The sequence below is a fragment of the Pipistrellus kuhlii genome, unplaced genomic scaffold (assembly GCF_014108245.1).
Source record: "Pipistrellus kuhlii isolate mPipKuh1 unplaced genomic scaffold, mPipKuh1.p scaffold_m20_p_13, whole genome shotgun sequence".
Lineage (NCBI taxonomy): Eukaryota > Metazoa > Chordata > Mammalia > Chiroptera > Vespertilionidae > Pipistrellus > Pipistrellus kuhlii.
In genome coordinates, this window is record NW_023425438.1 from 39854717 (window position 1) to 39877337 (window position 22621).

The window sequence follows — 22621 nt, forward strand, 5'->3', positions numbered from 1 at the left end:
CATATTTGCTCATCCTATTTTAGTTTTTAGGACAACCACCGAAAATCCATCTAAAATAAACTCGCTGGGAGCCTTTACAAATCAGCAATCGTCCTCCTCAATCCACACTCTCCCAGTCTAGAGCCACTGCACGCAAGACTGCAGGACCCCAGGATTCGTAACGGACTGCCTTTAAGCAGTGCCACTGCTACCAATGCAGACCTTTAGAAATCAATCAAACCCAAGAGCCTCATTGGATGTACATATAAGATTAATAATAACCTGTAAATTTGGAGGTAACTTGGATAAAATATTCAAAAGGAATTCTAATACAATTAATATGGGTTGTCTTTCCCTCCTCTAAATCCAGATCTGTGAATTTTAGTGCTTTTCCACTTTCTTTCCAATATTGTACTTATTACTCTAAGTGCTAAACTACATGAAAGTGTACTAATAAGCAATGCTTTTTTATTCATTGTCCTTGTGATATTGCTCCCTCTTCCTGGAAAGCCTTTTTCCTGACTCAGCACATGACAAACATGAATTCACCCTACTGAAACTATTCTTGCTGAGATCACCTATGATCTCCTAATAGTCAACTCTGATAAACATTTTCAGGCTTTCTCCTAATTCTCTTCAGTGGCATTTAACACTGTCTTAATTCTCGATAAACCCTTGCTTAGTTTCCCTGATGCCAGAATTCTTTTGTGACCATTCTAAGTTTCATAGTTCATTCTAAGACTTTACTTTCTCTGCCCACCTGTTATGTCCGTGTTTCTGAAGGTCTGTCCTGGGCCTTCTTTTCATGCTTCATCCAATCTCCACAGAGATTATATTCATGACTATGGCTCCAAATACCACATGTGGTTTACCACAAATCTCTAGCTCAGATCTGTCCCTTATAATTCAGACTCACATATCCAATAGCCTCTTAGACCTCTATCAGGAATCTTCAGTTTTCTATGTCTAAAACAGATCTTATTTCCCCTCCCAAACCTGTTCTTCATGTATCCTCTCCCATGGCCCCGGAGAATGTCGTAAATTACCAGGCTGCTAAAGTCAGAACCTTGGCTAGCGCTCTACATCCTTCACCTGCTATTAATTAGTCATCAAGTCCTTTCAGTGAGTCAGCCTACATATCTTTTGAACACATCTTCTCTTTACCATCCCTATTGCCACTGATTAATCTTTTAGACCCGAGGTTAGCCAACTATGGTTTGTGGGTTAAATCCAACTTACTGTCTGTTTTTGTAGAGTTGGTGAACTAAGAATGGTTTTTATATTTTGAAGTGATTGAAAAAAGTAGAAGAAAATTTTGTGCCATGTGAAAATTACATATTTAAATTTCAATGTCCATAAGTAAAGTTTTATTGAAACACAGCCATGCTCATTTGTTTATGAATTGTGACTGTTTTTACACTGCAGCAGCAAAGGTGAATAGTTCAACAGGGACTATCTGACAAGAACAGTCTGGTCCTTTACAGAGTTTATTGATATAGTAATGAAATATGTAGTAAACTGGAGATAAAAGAAAATTATTTTTTATTTTTGCAGTTCTCTGCTTACCTTTACAGCTGACCAGAATTGTCTTTCTTGAAACTTTGAATGTGGTGATGTTTTGTTTTCTACAGTACTAATGTGAAATGAAAGACAAAGGAGAAAATACAAACAATTGTTAATCTTTTATTAGAACCAGAGTTTAAAAAATTGAGTTTTTTTTTTAACCAAGCAAACTAAGCTTTAATGGAATATAAATGAAGATGTTCTGATAATATAAAAATTACAAATGCATGCACACTTTGACCTAACCTATTTTTGAGAATGGCTTCTGTAGATATACTTACACATGTACAGAATTTCTATAAAATTATTCACAACACTGTTGGTAATAGTTTGCCACTTATATACTCATCAGTTATAGTACAGCTATATGATAGTATATTTAATGCAGCTTAAAAAAGAAACAAGGAAACTTCTTTTATGATGATATATATGATGACAAACTATTTATATGAAAAATTCAAAGATGTACTAAGTAAAATAAACAAAAACAATGTACAACTGTTTATAATATACTTTCTTTGCTCTAGAAAGGGGGAGGAAGTAAGATTACAATATATAAGTATTTAATTCTAACTTCATAAAGAAACTGGAAAGATAAAAAAATTAACTGATTAATATTATTGTATGTATTCATGTACACAATGGAGAAAGGTAAAAAATTGGGTGGATGGAGGTCAGGAGTGGGTTGGAGTAAGAATTTTCATTTTAAATATAAATAACATTTCTCTCTTCAATCCTGTGAGTACTTGCTGGGTAGCTTCAGATCATGATCCATAACTATAACTGATATCTTCTTAGCAAATGTATGAACATGCATCAAATACTACTTCTTTCATAATTTAAGTAAATACAGAATTCACAGATGCAGTGATGTTCCAGGCCTTTTGCTGTGCTTTCTCTGTCCAGGCATTGTTTGGCACTCTTCATCTTCACACTGTCCTTTAGGGTGGGCATTAATCTAATGCCCCATTTTACATTAGAGGACAGAGAAAGGCCCAAGGTCATTATCTAAAAACTAGAGGCCCAATGCATGAAATACATGAAAGAGTAGGCCTTTCTTCCCCCGATAGTCAGCACCGACTTGCCTTTAGCACCCAGACCTGGGCTGGCTTCCTTCCTGCCGCCCGCAGGCACCTGGGACGTGGGCTTCCCTCTAGCCCCAGCTTATCCGGAAGGACGTACGGAACGACACCCAGAAAGATGTCCGGTCTAATTAACATATTACCCTTTTATTATTATAGAAAGATGGTGAATCTGGGCTCTTAATTACTCTGCGATGCCACCTATCATGTTCTTAAGAATAACATTAAAAACAAACCACCTTATTTCCAAGTATCAAGCATTGTACATGGTATATAGAAGATAACTGAGAAATATTGAAATCTTAATTTGCACCTAAAAAGGTATATGTACCGTAATACTTTGAAAATACTTAGTATAATTTCTTTTTTATTACATTCTTAAATCTGTATTTTATGGTTATTTTATACAATCTAGACATTAATAGCTCTTACCTCTTTGGATACAGTGGAATATAAACATCATCTTCTATTGCTTTCTTCATTCTTGAAACAATGGATTTAACTAAGTCCTATATTTAAAAATTTAAAAGCATCAGTGATAGTTATGGGTTGAAATATATTTATCAAAAGAAATAATTTATTTTGTACACACACAGAATTAGGTATTAAAATATCAATCAGGTACAAGAGAACTTAGTTCACCCATGTTATTGCATGTCACTGTAGTTGGTACATTTTCACTGCTGTATAGTGTTCTGTTGCATGAATGCTACTGATAAGACATTTAGATGGTTTCCAGTTTGGGGGCTATTATGAATAATGTTGCTATGAAAGTTTTTGCCCATGTATTTAGGACATTGTAGTGGTATCCCATTTACAGCCCCACTGGCTGTATATGAGAAAACCTGTTTACTTATACCCTCATCAGAATGCAGTGATTGTTCACACTTCCTACTGGGCATATGCCCGCAATCAAGGTACATGCCCTTTACCAGAGTTGAACCTGGGACCCTTGAGTCCCCAGGCTGACACTTTATCCACTGAGCCAAACTGGTTAGGGCCAGTTGTTGATTTTTTAAATTCTCACCTGAGGATATTTTTCCCCTTGATTTTCAGACAGAGTGGAAGGGAGGACATAGGTAGGGGGAAGAGAGACACACATACATAAATTGGTTGCCTCCCAAATGCTCCCCAACCTGGGTGGAGGATTGAATCTGCAACTCAAGTATGTGCCCTGGACTAGGAATCAAACACCCAACCCTTTGTTGTGTGGGCTTTAACCACTGAACCACACTGGCCAGAGCCCTAGTTTCTACAAATCAGAACTAAGTTTTCTGATAATTACTTCTTGTGCTTCTTCTGTAAACAAAGATTTATAATAAATTATGCTGATTTATAGATAAAGAAATTTCTAACTCTAGAAATTATTACCTGTCTGCCTTTACTAATTTCATTCTCACAAGTGGAATGTTCTTCAAGAATCATCCTGCAGTGATCTACTAAACTTGTTGTCTGTGAGGTTGACAAAGGATCCCATATGAATTCTACAAAGTCTGAAACAAAAATTTCAGTAGTGCACAATTATTTGTTACATGTAAACAATATAAGCTTTTTAGCAAAGATTACTGCCTTTTGTGGCTTAAAACCTACACCAAGCATTACCATTACATATTTGCATACATCCTCAATTTCCTTTCCCTTTTGGGCTTTGCTGAATTTGTCTGACTATACCCCCTTGTTAAATCCACCTTGTCACTGAGTCTGTTCTTGAAATCATGCAACTAAAAAGTGGCTGGAAAAAACTACACTTTAAATTCACCACCGTGAAACTCAAGTGAACCCTGGGCTACACTGGCCAGGGCAGTACTGAGGAGAAATGTAAGGGGACAAGTTAAGGAAGAGAAAAAAACATGTAATAGGGATAGAAGTGTGCCACTAATAAATGACCTAGGAGTTATAAAAGCAATACTAATGTCACAAATGCTAAAGGCCAAAGATTATCAACCATTTGATAGCAAATCAATTGCACCAACAAGCATTTTTTAACCAGCTTAAGTTATGACACCTATTGATTTTTACTGCTTATTACATATTCTTGTATTAAAAAACTTCTGAGAAAAAAATGGTAACTGTAACAGAAAATGATCCTATATTTTGCCCCCAAACAATTTAATTAACATTATAAAACAGTACCTGTAAGTCGGGGAATAACTGTTTTGTTGATGACAGCAGACAAGATTTTCTTATCAGAATTATCTTCCTTCTTTGAATCTTGCATACTATTATCTATAAAGTTTTCTATAGATGTGAACCATGGCATCTGTTTTAAACCTATGGAATTAAACTTATAAATAAAATTATCAGTTATAAATAAATTCTTAAGCATTAGCTTATTCTAAAATGACTAACTTTTTTAAGGATCAAAAGCAAATAATTCCTTAACTCCATATATACAGCACTAGAACACCAAGGCTAGGCAGGATGACATGAGTAAGACAGGATGTCTATGCAATATGCATGCGTTTCATACATTTTTATGCCAAATCCCAAAATGCCCACAGAGTTAAAAGCTGACCAAATCAAGAGCAAAATACACATTTTTAAGATAACTATAATTGCTATTCTTATTTATTTATACAAATTTACCTCATGCAAAATTCATTTCTGGCTCCCTAAAGTCTCATAAGTACAAATATGTATTTTGCCAGTGACTTAGCTTACTAGACAAATAGCAAATGGCCAGTTATTTGTTGAATAAATGAATTTACGGATCTCTGCTGGGCCTAACAGAGTACTCCATTCAGTTTGAGTGGTTAACAACTAGGCTGCTGTCCCATCACCTACCTACCACTTTCTTAGAGATAAGCTTGGTTCCTATACTATGAAGACTATATGGGCTTATACCTAACACAGAGCCAATGGACATGCATGACTAGGGCAGAGAAAGATAAAAGAACATGACACCATCCTTTTCTTTATTAAATCTTCATCTTTAGCTCCCCTCTCTTCCTATCATTTCATTATCTCATTTCTGTTTCCTTATTAGGCATATCTAGACAGATGTCCTGTTATTATTTCATTCTCTATAAAGTGAAACTTCCTTCAAAAACTGTTCCCCCTCTGAAAAGTCCCCATTTCTATTAATGAAATTACCATTGTTCTAACAACCCAGAATCCAAAAGTTGGGGTTATCTTTGGATGAGGGGTGTTAGGTTTATTCTTAGCATTTTACTGATTCTTGCTTCATCATACCTCTTGTCATCAACATTTTTCTCTTTTTGTTACTACCAGCCTACATAAGGAATTCATCACCTTGGACTTGGGCTACAGCAAATCCTTCCAATATATACCCCACCTTTTATCTTCCTTCCCTCTAAGTTAGCCTACTGCTAGGATTTCCCACACCATTACTTTCACCATGTCACTCCTCCCTTTATTTACCAAAGAAAGTTGATACATATTAATTTAGGACCTGAACTCTATTTCTCCCTATGCACCTTTACAAAATACCTTCTCCTCTTTCCCCTCCGTTTAAGTCTTATATACCTTTCAAATCCCCATTAAAATCCTTCCTCCTCAATGCACTAGCTTCACTAACCAACTATTTCCAAGATGGCATCTCCAACTCCAGAACTCCTAGTACATGTCGATTTTCCAAAACTAAAGGCCTAAAACTACCTCTATTTTTTCAGTGACCTTAAACTTATCAAAGCAGCAGCTTTAAAAAAAAGTGTTTCCTTTACTGGTGTTTAGTGTTACTCAGCTTCAAAAATAAAGTGCAAACCAAGAAAAGATGTAGATTATTACTGCAAATCACCACCTGTCAACTCCAACTCTAAAGGTGAGGTATTTTATAACCACCGGATAACAAGGGAATTTAAGTAACTAATGTGATCAGGATTTTTCACATGTTAAGCTTAAATACCTTAAGAGGATTCCAATTAATCAACTGAACTCGTATTAGGGGGTTTAAAAGCTTTGGTATGCATAAACCAATGAAAGCTTCATAATAAGAATCAGGAAACTTTTCACGCCATTGTTGAAATTTTAATAAAATATTCTGGATATTAGAAAAATCATCATTCACATCTTCAAAGATCTTCTTATGATCCTGTAAAATGTCACCTGTGAACAAAATGAGTCTTTGTGATGCATTTTAACCGAGCTTCCTATAAGCAGTCATGTATAACAACTAAATCAACTGAGTTGAAACTTTCCTTTGATATTGACATATAAACTAGTTTTCATTAAAAAGTCACTTTAGTAATAGTAATATCAATACCAATAAAATCTACCATTTATTGAGCCCCTGCTATATGATAAAACATTACAAAAACATGATCTCATTTCATCATAACTATCTTTCCTAAGTTAGGTGTTACTAGCCTACCTATTATAGACAGTAAATAAGCAAGCAAAACACCATCCGAGTTAGGAAAGTCAAGGAATCTATACAAGATCACACTGAATGGAGGTCCTCTTCAAAGCCATCTCATTGACTGCAAAGCCCACAACTCTTTCAACTATACACCTTTTACCTTCTCATAATGATAAAATGGCTTTACTGTATTCAATTATTTTAAATTACAAATAAGTACGTAAGTAAGTACAGAAAGTATGTGGAGAGCAATGAAAATCCTGATCACATAATGTTCATGGTTCCTTTATAACAGGAAATGAGGAAGGATGAGGGGAAAAATCTATAAAAATGCAGTAATATTCACAACGCTCCTCGTTTTATCCCAGTTTTTCAAAGGTAGGAAATGTCTCCAAGAACACTTCTTTTCCCTAAAATTTCCTATTTTATACAGCTTATCTAAGGACAATCAATACAAAGCAATTCCAACTTTGAATAAAGATACATTAGAAACTTGGTGGCTGACCTTGACTTTTTTGGAAGTCAGCCATGTCTGCTGAAGATAGTTCATCATCACTAGAAGTCCCTTCCTGATGGTCACAATTCCCAGAAAGTGCCCTTGCTTGTCTTCTTTGTGCCCTGTATTTTTCAATAAACCGAAAATCAATGAAAAAAAAAATAGCTCCTGCTGAAAGTCAATGCTTTAAAATAGAAGGTAGAAGTCATAATTTACTTAAAATGCCAAGAAATCAGCATTATATTGGCACACAATTTTATGTTAATATTTTTGACATTTAAGCTTTATTATTTTGAATTGGTTGTTCTCCCTCTTTTTTCTTATGATATTCCCATTTAGGATATTCCCATAGGCTACCCAGACTTTGAAGAATGGGTAACAATATAATTAGGACTGTCTTCTACTGAGCAGCAATTTCCAGCCTGATAAATGCCATTTTACTTATTCCTTTTGACTGATCCAAATGCACCAGTGTGTCTTTAAATCCTGGGATTGAGGGTTTAAATTATATTTAATTAAGATTGCTAAGCTATATTTTGGTCTTACATTATTCTCACAAATTAATTTCTTAGGTTATGATTAATTATAACATGTAGTTAATTATATTTAAGTAGTGAAAAATACTTGCTCAATGATGTTTTTAAGTCTTCACTTTATATAGCTACCTTCGAGATTCAATTCCTTCTAAAATACATTGAGTTTTTTCATCTATAGCCAAGCTTCCATTTGTTGATGTCTCAGCTTTGCCTATTTTAAAAAGAAATAAAGTGAAACACTTTGAAAACAAAAGTTATATCTTGGTTGTGTATACATATGTGTGTGTGTGTGTATGTATGTATGTATAAACATATATGCTTAAATTCTATATTATTATATATCATACAATGAAAGTATAATGCATTAATAGGCATTGAGTTTGGGAGCTTAAGAAAATATATATTGAGGAAAGTAACAAAATTCCTCTAATTTCTTTGTCTCAGATCCTGTTTTAGTAGTTTTCACCAGTTTTTTTGTTCCTGTAGCTAAATGCTAGATACATTTGCATTACCAATATGTCATTCATATTACTTCCTATTTTGGCATGTACCATAATGCATGACCAACTCAATGTCCTATTTGAAAGTCATTTTGCTTTTGCTATTATCATCTACTTGATAATGTCATTACTTTCACTATCCCTTGAGTACTTTAATGAAAGACATCCTAGAAAATACAAAACCAATGTGAAAACTAAAAGCACCCCAATCTTAAATAATGAAATCAACCAGAATTTCTTTAACATCCATAACCAATCTATGGAAGGGCCATGGAAATTTTATAAAGTTAGATTTCTGAGAAAGTCTATGAATTTATGCCAATTTATATCAAAATAGTCATTAAATGGCGATATACATATTTTGTCTCAATCCTAAATAACTGGAAGTTATATTTTTTAGTCTTAAGACTTAATTTAAGACCTTTTAAAATCCTCTAAATGTCTTGGGATTTTTAGAAGGGAGTCGGTTAAAGATTCTTGGAAAAATTCGTAAAAACATTATTTTTTAAATACAGGAATATTTTTATTCTCTAGCTAATAATTTAGCATAATAAATAATGAATTATATTGAAGATGTAAAACACTAACGTGATAACTGTTGTAAATACGTTGATTCATGTTTTAATTCATCTTGCCTGCGTTTCATAAAGGTCATGGCTTGTTTTAAGAGGAGTGCATGCATGGATGATTCTATTTCTTGGATGTTGATAATCTGCAATACATATATAAGTAACATTTTGAGGATCATCAATAATAAATAATAAAATGTAATCATTAAATCTCATATAAACATTTGGATACTATCACCTCTAGTTAAAAAAAAAAATGCTGTGAGGAACAGACCTAGCTGATAATATTTTCAATATTAAAAAACCAGAAAATCAACTTACTGTACTACACAGCTATAAATATCATAAATAATGAAACCAAATGGGCTGAAGTCAGGAACATAGGTAAGAGTGGACAGATAAGAATTTTATTTGTTTGAGCTAGAAGAGGAGAAAATGATGGGTTGTTGGCTGTAGCCATTTTTACAGGCCAAGGGAGCAGTCTGTGCGTGTGGTGGTGGGTGGGGGGAACTTGAGGAAACTGGTAAAATTATAAAAAGTGGAGTATGAAGAGACTAGATAGGTAAAAAAGCTGTGAGACAGAAATGAGTGATTAACTGAAACTGGCATTCTTATATTTCTGAGGTAATTTCCTCCACTCCAATGATGTTTCATAGATGCTGCTATGGACACATCAATGTTTAGACTAGTAACACTTTAACAGTGTGATTTTTAAAGGATGAATGAAGAAAACTACATTGTAATAAATTCTTCAGAAAGTAACTACCAAGTGATATTAAAAGGTGGTAATTACCAAGTGATATTAAAAGGTGGTCAACTTAAAATAATAGTGAATAAAAAATAATGAAGAAAGTAAAGTGTACTGTATTTCTAAAATGGTTAAAAAAAAGGAACAAGATCTTTCTATGTGGATTTAGAATGTATATAAAAAAGTGAGAAACTATAAAGGAAAAAAAATGATTCATCAATCTGATTAACACAAAATTCTCAAAAAATGTGATTGTTGGAAAACCATTGCAAAAAGAAAACCAGAAGACAAAACAAACTAGAAAGTTTATATTGATATATACAACAAGTAGGAAAAAGCATTAAAAATTTAAAGCACTAAAAAACTGGAGAAAAAACACTAAGGAAAAAAAAGGGGGGAAAAAATCTCCAATTGAACCAAAAAGATAAGCGGGCAAAGGAGAAAAATAATTCAAAAGGAGAAAAGCTACATGTGTTAGTAAAACAAAGGGTTTGTCTGAGATAAAAATAAATATATGAAAACAATAACCTTTTTTAATGTAGTAAACTAAAAATAAAACGTACAATTTTTCTAGAAAATAGTTTAGCAATGTTTCATAAGCTTTAGAAATATCTAGACCCTTTGACTTAATAATTTACTTTTTAGGAATTTTTCTTAAACAGATGAAAGTTTAACACATACATTTATAAACAAAACTTTATACTATCTTAGCTATCCAATAGTAAGCGAATGCTTAATATCACAGTACATAAAAATGTGTAAGAAAAAATACTAGAGGTAAGTATTTAGTTGTGGAATTTAGGCTTTTTGTAAATCACATAAGAGAATTTCTCTATAAAAATGATATAAATATCTATAGTCATGTACCTTTTCATTAAGACAGTCAATTAAATTGTCCACATAAATTTTCATGCTTTTATAGAATTTAAAATTTAGAGCTTGATCTGATGAATTTTCTAGGTTCTGGATGGCATTCTTTGAGCTTTTGACATCTTCTACATATTTTTCATATTCTCTCTGGTGTGAGCGGTGAGTATCCTGAAGTAATGTTAATCTATAGAAATAAAATAAAGACAAATACAATAAAAATGGACTTATTTTACAAATTTTCATTTCTACTATAGTAAGTAGCAGTCTGATGCAAGTTTTTTCAAAGCTACCCTACAGAGACTATCAAGGAAACTGACAATCTCATAAACCTGGGCTTATGAGACTTGCTGAGCAGAGAGCATCACAAAGAAAATAGTCTTGAGGAGAAAAGTGGGAAAGGACACTTAGGTTTTTAGGTGCTCAAGCTAATAACAGGATCGTTTTAGTCCTTTCCTTTTGCATAAAATCCTGAGTTATATGCAATACTACATCAAATAGTTGTAATTCTAGTTCTTTTCTTCCAAAAAAAAAAAAAAAAAAAAAGAGTATTGAAAAAAAAAAAGATAGTTGTTACAAAAATAATCCTGAATTAAGGCAACCTCATCATTTAACATCACTACTGAAAAGCAATGATGTAGAACTAAGGTTGGAGAATTTTTTCTATGAAGTCCACATAGTAAATATTTTGAGCTTTGGAGGCTAGATGGTTGTGTTGCAACTATGTACTCAAATTTGTGTTGTAGTATGAAAGCAGCCAGACAACACAGAAATGCACAAGCTTAAGTTCCAATAAAACTTATTTACAAAAACAGCTGTGCCTCTAGAATACTGAGATAACAGAATATTTAAAAACTGGTATAAATTAAGATTTCCATATATTTATTTCACTATAAAATGTTTTCTATGTCAAACCATTTAACTGAACAACTATGACCAAGATATTACGACTGCAATATGATAAAGGTATGAAGTTATTTTAAAACTGATTTATACAAGGGAGAAAAATTTTAACCTTTTCCTAGGCCCTAGGGTAGGAGTGTCGAACTCAATCAGAGAAGGGGCCAAAATCTAAAATCCAGCCTAAATCGCGGGCCGAATGGTTTACTGAACAGTCATAAACTGTCATTGTGATGGAAACGCAGCGGAGTGCAGTGATGACAGCGCGATGCGGGCCACATTGCAAGGCCTGGCGGGACGGATTTGGCCCGCGGGCCTTGTGTTTGACACATGTGCCCTAGGGTATCAGAAAAAATTACCAGGTATTAAAAAAAAGAAGAAAATCTTTAAAAATACAGTACTTGCCAAAAAAAAAAAAAAAGAAAGAAATAAAGAAAAAATACAGTACTTGGCAGGATAAATAATATTTCCTTATATCAAATCTTATAACTAATTAGACTTTTACTATCAGATTTATTCTTTTTAAAAAAATATATATATTTTATTGATATTTTACAGAGAGGAAGGGAGAGAGAGAGAGAGAGCTAGAAACGTCGATGAGAGAGAAACATCGACCAGCTGCCTCTTGCACACCCCCTACCGGGAATGTGCCCGCAACCAATGTACATGCCCTTGACCGGAATCAAACCTGGGACCTTTCAGTCCGCAGACCGACGCTCTACCACTGCACTAAGCCAAACCGGTTTCAGCAGATTTATTCTTTTATACATCTAAAGATACAGACTACATCTTGAGTAGTAAAACAGAAAACATTTAAAATGAAACAAACTATTATGGGATTTGCCTTAATTTTAGCAAAAATGCTGTAGTCAGTGTGTGTCATAACAACTGGTCATTCCTGGTTGTTCTGCCATTAGGGTTAATTTGCATATTACCCTTTTATTATATACAATAGGATAAACTGTGCCCAAATCTGCCTCTACTTCTTCTTGGACTTCCATAATATATATGTTGTTCTACCTAATGGTATCCTACCAATCCTTTAAACTTTATTCACTTTTCTTCATTCTTTTTTCTTTTGTTTCTGACTTGATAATTTAAAATGACCAGTCTTACTAGTCATTGCTTCTTTCTTCTGTTTGATCAAGCCTGTTGATCCCCTCCAGCAAGCTTTTCAATTCAATTACTGTATTCATCTCTAGAATCTGTTTTTTTTAAATAGTTTCTGTTGATATTCTAACTTTGTTCATGTTTTGTTATCCCGAGTTCATTTAGCTGTGTTCTCTTGTAGCACACTGAATTTCTTTAGGAGGACTAGTATAAATTCTTAGGTAATTCACGATCTCTGTTTCTTTAGGATTGGTTCTGAAGATTTACTTTGTTTCTTTGAGCAATGTCTCCCTGTTCTTTCATGTTTGATTATTTTTGTTTTGTGTATTTGAAAATGCTTTGTACTGGAGAGGAACTTCACTAAGTAGCCTAGCTAGAGATTCTTTAGGGAGAGTGTGTTTTCTCAAAATTTTTATGGGGGATGCATCTTCTCTAAGCTTCTAGATGAAATTTCCCGAACACAGGTTTTCAGGTTTCTTTCTCAGGAGTCTGTAGTCTCCTGTTCCCTCTGGCTGGCTCTGCAATAAGCCACTGGACTCTTTCATCCTCTGTGGCCCCAGGCATCCAAGGTGTGACAGTTCCCCATTAGTGCTCCAAGACAGACAAGGCAGAAATTAGTACTTTGGGCAGTCTCCCTAAAAGCAAGAACGTTAGATGTTTGTTCCTCTCTTCTTTTTCCTTCCAATGGAGAAGTAATGAGTTCAGTTTTTTTCCTCTCTAATCACAAGCAGTGATAGCCTATGGGAGGGGCTGATGCAATTGAAATGAAATGGCTTTTTTTTATCCAGTACAATGTGACTATTCTTGGCTTTGAGCCTACCTGGGGTACTGTGACTTCCTAACTGATTTCTGGAGTTCTCAAAATGCTTTTAAAAACACATATTACTGTTAAGTTGGTATCTCTGAAGGAATGACATCTAGAGTTTTGTATTCTGGCATCTTGCTGTCATCACTTCCAATATAATATTTAAAAAATTAAGGGCTATATAACAATGCAAATAAATACTTATAACAACACTAAGTAAAAATACACAGAATTTCCCCAACCTGGAACCTGGTCAGAGCATGCTCAAGATGCCACCAATAAATGTGTTTCTCTAAAAAAAAAAAATCAATGGAGAAATATCCTCAGATGAGGATTACACACACACACACACACACACACACACACACACAAAAACAAACAAAAAAAAAACAAACCCCAGCAAAATTTGATATTGAACTTAGCCATGTAATAGATACTTCTTATAAAGATTAAAAGGACATATTTGAAAAAAGAAATCAGTTGTGCTAGTGAGGTAACATAGGTGATGCTATTTTTCCTATCAATCCATTTAAGATTAATACTTCTAGTTAGTAGTTTAAAAGACTATAGCCGAAACTGGTTTGGCTCAGTGGATAGAGCGTCAGCATGCGGACTGAAAGGTCCCAGGTTCGATTCCGGTCAAGGGCATGTACCTTGGTTGCGGGCACATCCCTAGTAGGGGTGTGCAGGAGGCAGCTGATTGATGGTTCTCTCTCATTGATGTTTCTAACTCTCTATCCCTCTCTCTTCCTCTCCTTTTATTGTAGAAAATCAATAAAATATATTAAAAAAAATAGTTTAAGAGACTATATATATACACACATATATATATATATATATATATATATATATACACATATATATATCTAATTTTTCACTATTAAATGTCTAGGACAAGTGTAAATGTTAATGGAAATATTACTTACCTTCTATTTATTTGCTTCTTTATAATTTCTAAATTTACTGGTGGAAATGAAATGGAAGTATCAAACTTCTTCACTGTTTGAAATTCACTACTATGAGAAAGATCTATGTTTCTTCCCTAAAAATAATATAAAAGTTCGTTTTCAACATTCATTAATCTTACAATTATTAACATAAAGGCAGATTATATACTTTAAGATTTCACTAGCTCAAAATTCTATGCCACTGACATTTTTCATAGTTACAATAAGATATTTTTTATATCCTGTTTTCAAATAAAGAACTTTAAGGTAAGATGTAAGAGACAAATTATAAAATCTTCTTTTTTCTTTTTCTTTAATCCTCACTTGAGGACATGAGAAAGAGGGAGGGAGAGAGGGAGGGAGAAAGAGAAAGATGGATCACAGCCCTGCAACACTTTGAGTTCAGACTTCTAGACTCCACAACTGTGGGTGAATAAATGTCTTTTGATTTAAGCTGTCACATTTGTGGTAATGTTATAGGAGCCACAGGAAACTCATATATGACATAAAAAAAAAATTTACCTTTGTGATTTTAACTGCTTTCCTCATTTGCTGCTCTTCCCAAATAGCTTGTTTTTCATCTTCCTGACTTTCTTCACTTGATTCTTCATTTCTGGTTGCTAGGAAAAACACAACAGTTCATGGATAAATATTCAATATTTTTCCAATTCTAATATAGCAACAAACATTTTTGGCGGGCTTATTATGTGCTGGCTTAGCAGCCTTTTAGAAGTGTTAATTTATTCTTCACAATAATTCTGGGGAGAAGGCATTATTACTACTCTCATTTTATAAATGAGAAAACTCAACTATTAGAAGGTTATACAACTTGTCTGAAGACTGCTGAAGCTGGGCCTTGAAATCTATCAATTTAACTCCAGAAACTGTAGTCATCTCCTAAATGTCCCACTCAAAACGTCATAATTCATTAAAAAAAAAGCTTGAAAAAACACACACAATGTTTGGTTTTCCCTATCAGTCTCTCAATTCTGCATGAGAATCTAAATATTTAAAAATAACTTTTAGGTTATAAGGAACCAAGTCTCACTCTGAAATAAAAGTATTTGAAATAATAAAAATGTTGGCAAAACATAATATTTTTTATAAATGAGAAATGTGAAAATGGTCCTTTGAGATCTAAATTATTGCTTGTGAAAATTGTTTAATATAGCAGAGAAGATTTTAATACCTGACACGTAAAACCCCTGTAGATGCTTACAAGTTTAAAAAATAACCTTTATATGCCCTGGCCAGGATGGCTCTGTTATTTAAGCATTGATCCATGCACTGAAGAGTCACTGGCTCAATTTCTGGCCATGGCATATGCCTCGTTTTCAGGTTCAATCCCAGACTGGTGTGTGGGAGGCATCTAATCAATGTTTCTCTCTCACATCAATTTTTCTCCCCCGTCCTTCCACTCTAAAAACAAAAACAAAAACAAACAAACACCTCAAACTCAATAAAAACTCATCTTTAAAGGTGACAATGAAATATTTCAATACAAAAAATAAGACTTTGACATTTTTTAACCATTTATATATATATTTAACCATTTATATATATATATAAAAGCCCAGCTACCGTTAGGGCAGAAAGAACAGCTGCCATGATGTGCACTGACTACCAGGGGCAGATGCTCAACGAAGGAGCTTCCCCATGGTGGTCAGTGCTCACCATTCCCACAGCAGGAGTGCCACTAAGAAGCCAGGTTCACCCGATGAGCGCAGTAGTGGTGGCAGGAGCCTCTCCCACCTGAGGCAGCGCTAAGGAGCAGCAAGCCAAGCAGTAAGGAGCAAGCAGGTGGGCAGTAAGGAGTGGTAAGCCAAGTGGTAAGGAGTGAGCAGGCAGGTAATTAGGAGCGAGGGGTCCCAGATTGCATGAGGGTGCAGGCTGGACTGAGGGGATCCCCTCCATGCACGAATTTCGTGAAATCAGGCCTCTAGTCCAATGGTTGCCAACCTTTCGGACCTCATAGATCACCAGTTGGTGACATCTGCTCTAGTTTATATATATTTAAAGCCTAGAGACCGAATGGTGCAATGACCAGACGACTGATTGACCTGTGGTTATGTCACGCAGTGACCACCAGGGGGCAGACGCTCAATGCAGAAGCTGCCCCTTGGTGGTCAGTGTGCTCCCACAGTGGGAGCACTGCTGGGCTGACCGGGATGAGCTGCTGCTCCCACAGTGGGAACAGCCACTACCAGGCCCACGGTAAGGCTAAATCTCTGTACTTATCAAATACCTGAGACAATCCACTCTGGCCTGACCCCACCAGCTGATGCAGGCCCTCTAAGGTGTGTTCTAGGAAGAGCACGGGGAGCTGGCATAGTTGGATGGCAAGAGGGTATGTGACTGTGAACCGCCCCCCCCCCCCCCCCCCCCCCCCCCCCACTCCCGCCCAGGGAAGCTGTCCTGCTGGCTGAGGATCATGGAGCATGAATGCCCTGAACATTCCCGATGGTGTCACCGACCTGACGTCACACATCAAGGACATTCACTGAGTGGCTATGCGGTCCAAAGCTCTCTGCCAGGTTCCTCCAGGACACAGAACAGGCTTTTACCCAAGATGTTACCCCAAAATACCAGCTCAGACTAATTTCCTCATTCAGTAGTTACTCAGAGATGGGGGTCCACAGCTGGCCCTGGCCTCTAGTATCCTAATATTGGATAAAAAGCCTTCATGTTCATATATTGTAAATAAATTAAATACGTACTTATTTCTTCAGCCATTCTTTGTTTAAGTGTTTGAGGCTTTAGGGTAAATGGTATTCTTTTTTCATGGTCATCAGGCTCACTCTCAGGATCTTCATCACTATCTTTCTTCGTATCAGCGATGGTAGAAATATGTTTTACATCCAAAGAAATATAGTCCTCTTGGGCCCTAGCCAATTCACGTTTTCTGCGGGCTGCCTGAATAAAAGCTGCATCAGGGATATTTACTAAAAGAAACAAAGAGAGGAATATTAAAAACCAAACACCAACAGAAATAAATACTCTTCACATTAAAAAAAACAAACTGGTTTTCTAATTTCTTTTCATTATTTTGATATGAATGTAAATGGCTCACACTATACTTCTGAATTAAAACTATCTTGACAGAGATTAAATAATTTTTAATTTTTAAAATTTATTTTTAAATAAACCAAATGAAGAAGTATCAGAAAATATACTGAAACCACTCCAATTTATCTTTTAACTCTTATCCATCAGCTGCTGTTGCTGACTTTTTTTGAGGGCTAGCCATTTTATTTCTAGAAGCTGAGTTGTCAGGGTAGAGATGGGAGAGGGCCTAGCATGAGTTGTTCAGTCAGTGACGACTGAAGAGGTTAGTTGGTGATAGACGTAATAAAATGTCTTAATGTTCATATATTGTAAATAAATTAAATATGTATTTGTTTCTTCGACCAGGAAGAAACAGATCAGTTGGTGATAGACTAGTGTGACATACAAAGTAACAGGGACACTATGCTATCATCCACCCCTCTCCATTGGACATCTAGGCATATAGGGAAGTGAGAAACAAACTACAGTTATCACAGAGCCAATTTAGCCTTCAAAGTAGTTTGGTGATTCCCATGTGAATACATGTGAGATGTTAAAAAAAAAAGTACAAGAAATAATCAGATTCATTTACCAGGTGAAAAAATACTTAAGTAACAACATCTTTTAATAGAGCTTTGTTTTATTTTTTTTTCTTTATTTTATTAAGTATAAACCTTATTAATATGGAATCTTTAAATTCAAAACAAGTTTCTTCATGCATGATCTAAATTGAAATTAATCTTTACACTGTGGGAAGAAATGGTTTCGTAAGCAAATACTAAAATAAACCAAATGGCAAGAGAAATTTTTACCCTTTCAAGCACTTGAAAATATTAATGAGGGGTGTCAAGACCTTGAGGCTCAAGTAATTATTTTCTAATCTTTCCCACAAACTGGCCCAAATTCCTTTGAGAATAAATAGAAAAAAGGTCAAATTCCTAGAGATGCAGAAATATTCCAATTTTTTAAACAGAAAAGAATAAATAAATAAAAGAGACAGATTTCAAATAACTTAAGTAAAACAAAAAGTGTTTGTTATAAAGCAGTAGCTACTGAAGTGCTACTGCTAGTACCTGGTAATAGCTAGAAACCAGTATGTAACCAGGAGGTCATGGCTTGATTCCCAGTCAGGGCCCGTGCCCAGGATGAGGCTTGATTCCCAGTGTGGGGCGTGCAGGAGGCAGCCGGTTAAGGATTCTCTCTAATCATTGATATTTCTGTCTCTTTCTTCCTCTCTGAAATCAATAAAAAACATGTTTTGTTTTTATGTTTTGTTTTTTTAAAAGGACACAGGCTCTGGGGCAGTGGCTGGGTTTGAATCTTAGCTGTGCTTCTTATAAGCTGTCTGAGGTTGGGCATGTTATGTAATGCAGAAACTTAGACCATCATTAGTAATATCCTACTTGCCCCATACTTGACTACAGTTTATGTTATTAATAATAAGATCAATGGTACAGGAAATACTGATATTAGAAATAAAGTTCCTAAACAAAATCACAAAAATTACCAACCTATTGATGAAAATTCCTCTTCCAGAGAGCTAGAGCTGTCGGAAGGTGAGCTCTGATCATCCTTACTTTCTGAGGCATCGTATGTTCCATCCTCTTCATCGGTTGAAAGGTCAACTGTTGTGCATTCTAACGAGATATTTTTTAATATAACAGAGAGTCAGGATATTAGAATCAATAATAAAAATTCTGAGCAATACCATGGCATACGTATAATATGGTGTTCTAATTTTACTCCACATACAGATCTTTCTCCAACTTCCGTTCTCTCTGAAACCAATGGACAGTCTAAAATATATACAAAGGCTTACCCTACTTGAACTCATTTCAAGGAGTAAAATACACCTTTAAAGGATGCAATGAGAAGAGGAAAGGGAACACCAGAGGGGGCGGGGGGGGGGAATAGTTGTAGTAAATAAGTATAAAACATCCACCAAGTTAATGTGCTCTTAGAATGTGTTAGGCCAGTGGTAGGCAAACTCATAAGTCAACAGAGCCAAGTATCAATAATACGACAATTGAAATTTCTTTTGAGAGCCAAATTTGTTAAAATTAAACTATATAGGTAGGTACACTGTTATTAACTTAATTACTCCTAAGCTGGCCTTTGCTAAAAACTCAAGGGGCCAAAGAGCTGCATGTGGCTCAAGAGCCGCAGTTTGCCGACCACTGTGTTAGACACATTGTAACTTGTTTTATTTAGTTTATTTCATTTAACATTCACAATTCTATAAAGTAAGTGCTGTTACTGAGGAAAACTAGCATCCTCATCAGGACTGGAGAGGCTAAATAACATGTCCAATGTCACAAAGTTAACCAGTGGAGAAGCAGGGCTTTCAACTCAAGTTCATGGGGGAGGGGGATGATAAATACCAAAACCCAATTAGGGACAAACAAATCCAAGATAAAAGTAAAGCAGTGACGCTCACCAGAGAAATTCCCACATTCCCTTATTAGCTCATTTTGATTCATCAGCACATATCAAAGGATACACCAGAAGAGCTGTTGAATCTTTTATTGGGATCCTCTCATTAGACCTCCCACAAATCACTGGCCTTTGGAAACCAGATAAAAACCCTTAAGACCAGTGGTCGGCAAACTGCGGCTCGCGAGCCACAGGTTTACCGCTCTGTTGACTAATGAGTTTGCCGACCACTGCTAAAGACAAAGGACCCAGTGCGTGCTCTCTTTGAGCATACTACACCCCCTTCGTAAGCTCCCAGCGCCCCCAGGAGACTTGCAACCAGGGGAGCAGCAGCCTGCAGCAGCTCTGGGCCTGTCTCCAAGGCCCCTCCTGGTGCTTGGGTGACTTGTTCCCTGAGTCCAGGCCGCCCAGCCCAGGCTCACTCCTGCTGCTGTGATCGTGCCTCTTCTATCTTAAGCCTTTCTTTTGTTTCTCCGTTCCACGCTTTAATAAACACTCTCTCAAAATCACCTCCACTCCTGTCCTACGCGAAGTCAAGAACCCACACGTTCCAGACCATGGCAGGGCAGACCCATTCCAGTCCCAGCCCCTTTCTGGTGACTATCGATAGATGACTCAAAGAGAGTAGAAAAGCATACATTCTATGCAAACACATTTATGCTGCTTGGATCCTATACTTAAGAACACACAGGTACCGCCAAGACCGGTTTGGCTCAGTGGATAGAGCCTCGGTCTGCGGGCTGAAGGGTCCCAGGTTCGATTCCGGTCAAAGACATGTACATTGGTTGTGGGCACATCCCAGGTGGGGAGTGTGCAGGAGGCAGCTGGTTGATGTTTCTTTCTCATCGATGTTTCTAGCTCTCTATCCCTCTCTCTTTCTCTCTGTACAAAATCCATAAAATATATTTTTTTAAAAAAGAACACATAGGTACCTAAAAAGTACTGCGTTGTATTTAACGCCGTTATTGACACAGTCCACAGTGTCATCCATGTACTGTTACTTAGTGGTATATACATATTGACCTTTTTATCTCGGTTTTCGCAAATAACTGATTTAACTCTTTTGTGACTATTTCACATGAACAGCGAGTCCTGCACTAAAGCTATAACTGGTGATGGTTCAGCGGCTGGTACAGATGAGCCTCCAAACCGCGCAGGATTCCTTCTACTCCCCCGGAGCCCAATGGGGGGCTGCGGGCTGCGGGCTGGCCTGCTGGCGGGCAGGCCACCTCGCTCACCACCACCCCGCGACGGAGCGTCGCTCGTGGTCGGCAGCGGGACACAGAAACCTCTGGGCGCCTCTTCCCGCTCCGCCCCTACCCGTCCCCTGGGGCGCCCACCCCGCCCCCGCCGCCCCCAGGCACCTGGGACGCCCGCACCGCCGTCCGCTCTGGGAGCCGCTCCGGCCGCGCGCCGGGAAGTGGCCCAAACCCGGCCCCGACCCCGGCCCCGGCCCCGAGGGCCCCGGGCGCGAAGGGGCCTTTCCGCGGCCTCCGCGCGGTCTCCTTCATGGGGAGGCCCTTCCTCCTCAGGGCCCGGGACTGCCTGCTCCCCCGGCGCCCCGGGTTCAGCCGACGGCTCCTCGGCGCTGTCGCTGTCGCTGTCGCTGTCGCTGTCACTGGAGTCGGCTCGGCGCTGCCGGAAGGTCCTTTTCGGCCTGTGAGCCATGGCCGAGACCCGGGCGCCCCGCGCGCGCCCACTTCCGGCGCAGCCAACCCGGGTCACCGCCTGCGACGCGGCGCGCGCCCCAGCCTCCCGCCGGCCGCAGCCTGCGCGCACGCTCCGCGCACTGGCCACGCCCCCTTCGCCGTGCGCATGCGTGCCTGGCCTGGGAGTTGGTTGCCCTGGGGACGCGGGATACACAGGGCTCCCTTTGGGAGGCCATTCGGGCGCCAAGTTCCCACTCACAGGCTGACCTGGCGCAACCCTGTCTGGGAATCGCTCTGCCCGCGTCCTGGCCTGGAACCCAATCTGCTGTTCCCTATTTTCTGGAAAGAGTACGTTCTCTCTCTAACCGGGAATGAAACAAAGTGAAATGTGTGGTGTGTGTGTATTGCTTCTGAAAACTAAACCGTAAAATCTACGTATGGACCATAGAAGTACAAATAAGTAGAAAATCTTATGATTTGCTTCTAGGCATCAATAGAACCTGGTTAAATGCTTTGGTCCACACAAGAAAAAAAAATGTACCTGAAAAAAAAAATGTACCTGTGTAACTTAGAAAAATGCTGGGGTTGGAGGGGTGGGTGGAGAAAGAGTTCACCATGGGTCCATTTGGTAAAACCCATTCTTACTTCGGTGCCTCTGACCATATCCATGTGGGGCAAATAAACATTTAGTTTAATTCCTCCGATGTTTCCTTTCCTGTTTTAAAGTTCAAGACTTTCCAAGAGGTTCATAGAAAGGATTATTTTAAGGGATAAGTTTCCAGACACTTTGCTCAGAAAGGGAGAAATGTAAGAAAAATATGTGATGCTGGTGTTCCAGAGACTGTCTTTCCTGTCAAATGTCACCAATTTACAATCTATGTCCAAGAGAAATGTGACTTCAGTGTTTTCAGCTAGGTTCAGAGCCATCAGCTGATGTAGGATAGTTGCTTACCTCCTCATTTTAAACTATTAATACATTGACCCTTCTCTTACGCATCTTGATGTGCCAGTACTACTTATATAAATACTGAGTGAACATGAATTCAATAGATTAAACGTGTGGATGAGAGTATT

The 22621-nt window shown here is 37.3% G+C and overlaps 1 protein-coding gene across 19 annotated transcripts in view; it reads right to left on the reverse strand.

Moving 5' to 3' along the window:
- The window catches only part of GCFC2 (GC-rich sequence DNA-binding factor 2), a 56307-nt gene extending 34654 nt beyond the window's left edge, over positions 1-21653 (reverse strand). For 4 of the 19 annotated variants that reach the window (XR_006741457.1, XM_036435836.2, XM_036435833.2 and 1 more), the window contains exons 1-14: positions 21263-21648; positions 18977-19102; positions 17138-17362; positions 14943-15040; positions 14400-14515; positions 10659-10845; positions 9063-9186; positions 8104-8185; positions 7448-7560; positions 6490-6689; positions 4758-4908; positions 3996-4117; positions 3057-3133; positions 1546-1612 (exon numbers count right to left, since the gene is read on the reverse strand). Coding sequence is in view for 17 of the 19 variants with exons in the window: in XM_036435836.2 (XP_036291729.1) it covers positions 1546-1612; positions 3057-3133; positions 3996-4117; positions 4758-4908; positions 6490-6689; positions 7448-7560; positions 8104-8185; positions 9063-9186; positions 10659-10845; positions 14400-14515; positions 14943-15040; positions 17138-17362; positions 18977-19102; positions 21263-21566 (1992 nt within the window). In the remaining 2 variants the exon portion in view is untranslated. Of the gene's footprint in view, positions 1-1545; positions 1613-3056; positions 3134-3995; positions 4118-4757; positions 4909-6489; positions 6690-7447; positions 7578-8066; positions 8186-9062; positions 9187-10658; positions 10846-12981; positions 13304-14399; positions 14516-14942; positions 15041-17137; positions 17363-18976; positions 19103-21262 lie in introns of those variants that run through there. The other 15 variants (XM_036435834.2, XM_036435826.2, XM_045580941.1 and 12 more) reach the window with 14 other exon arrangements.
- Between the last annotated feature and the right edge of the window lie 968 nt (positions 21654-22621).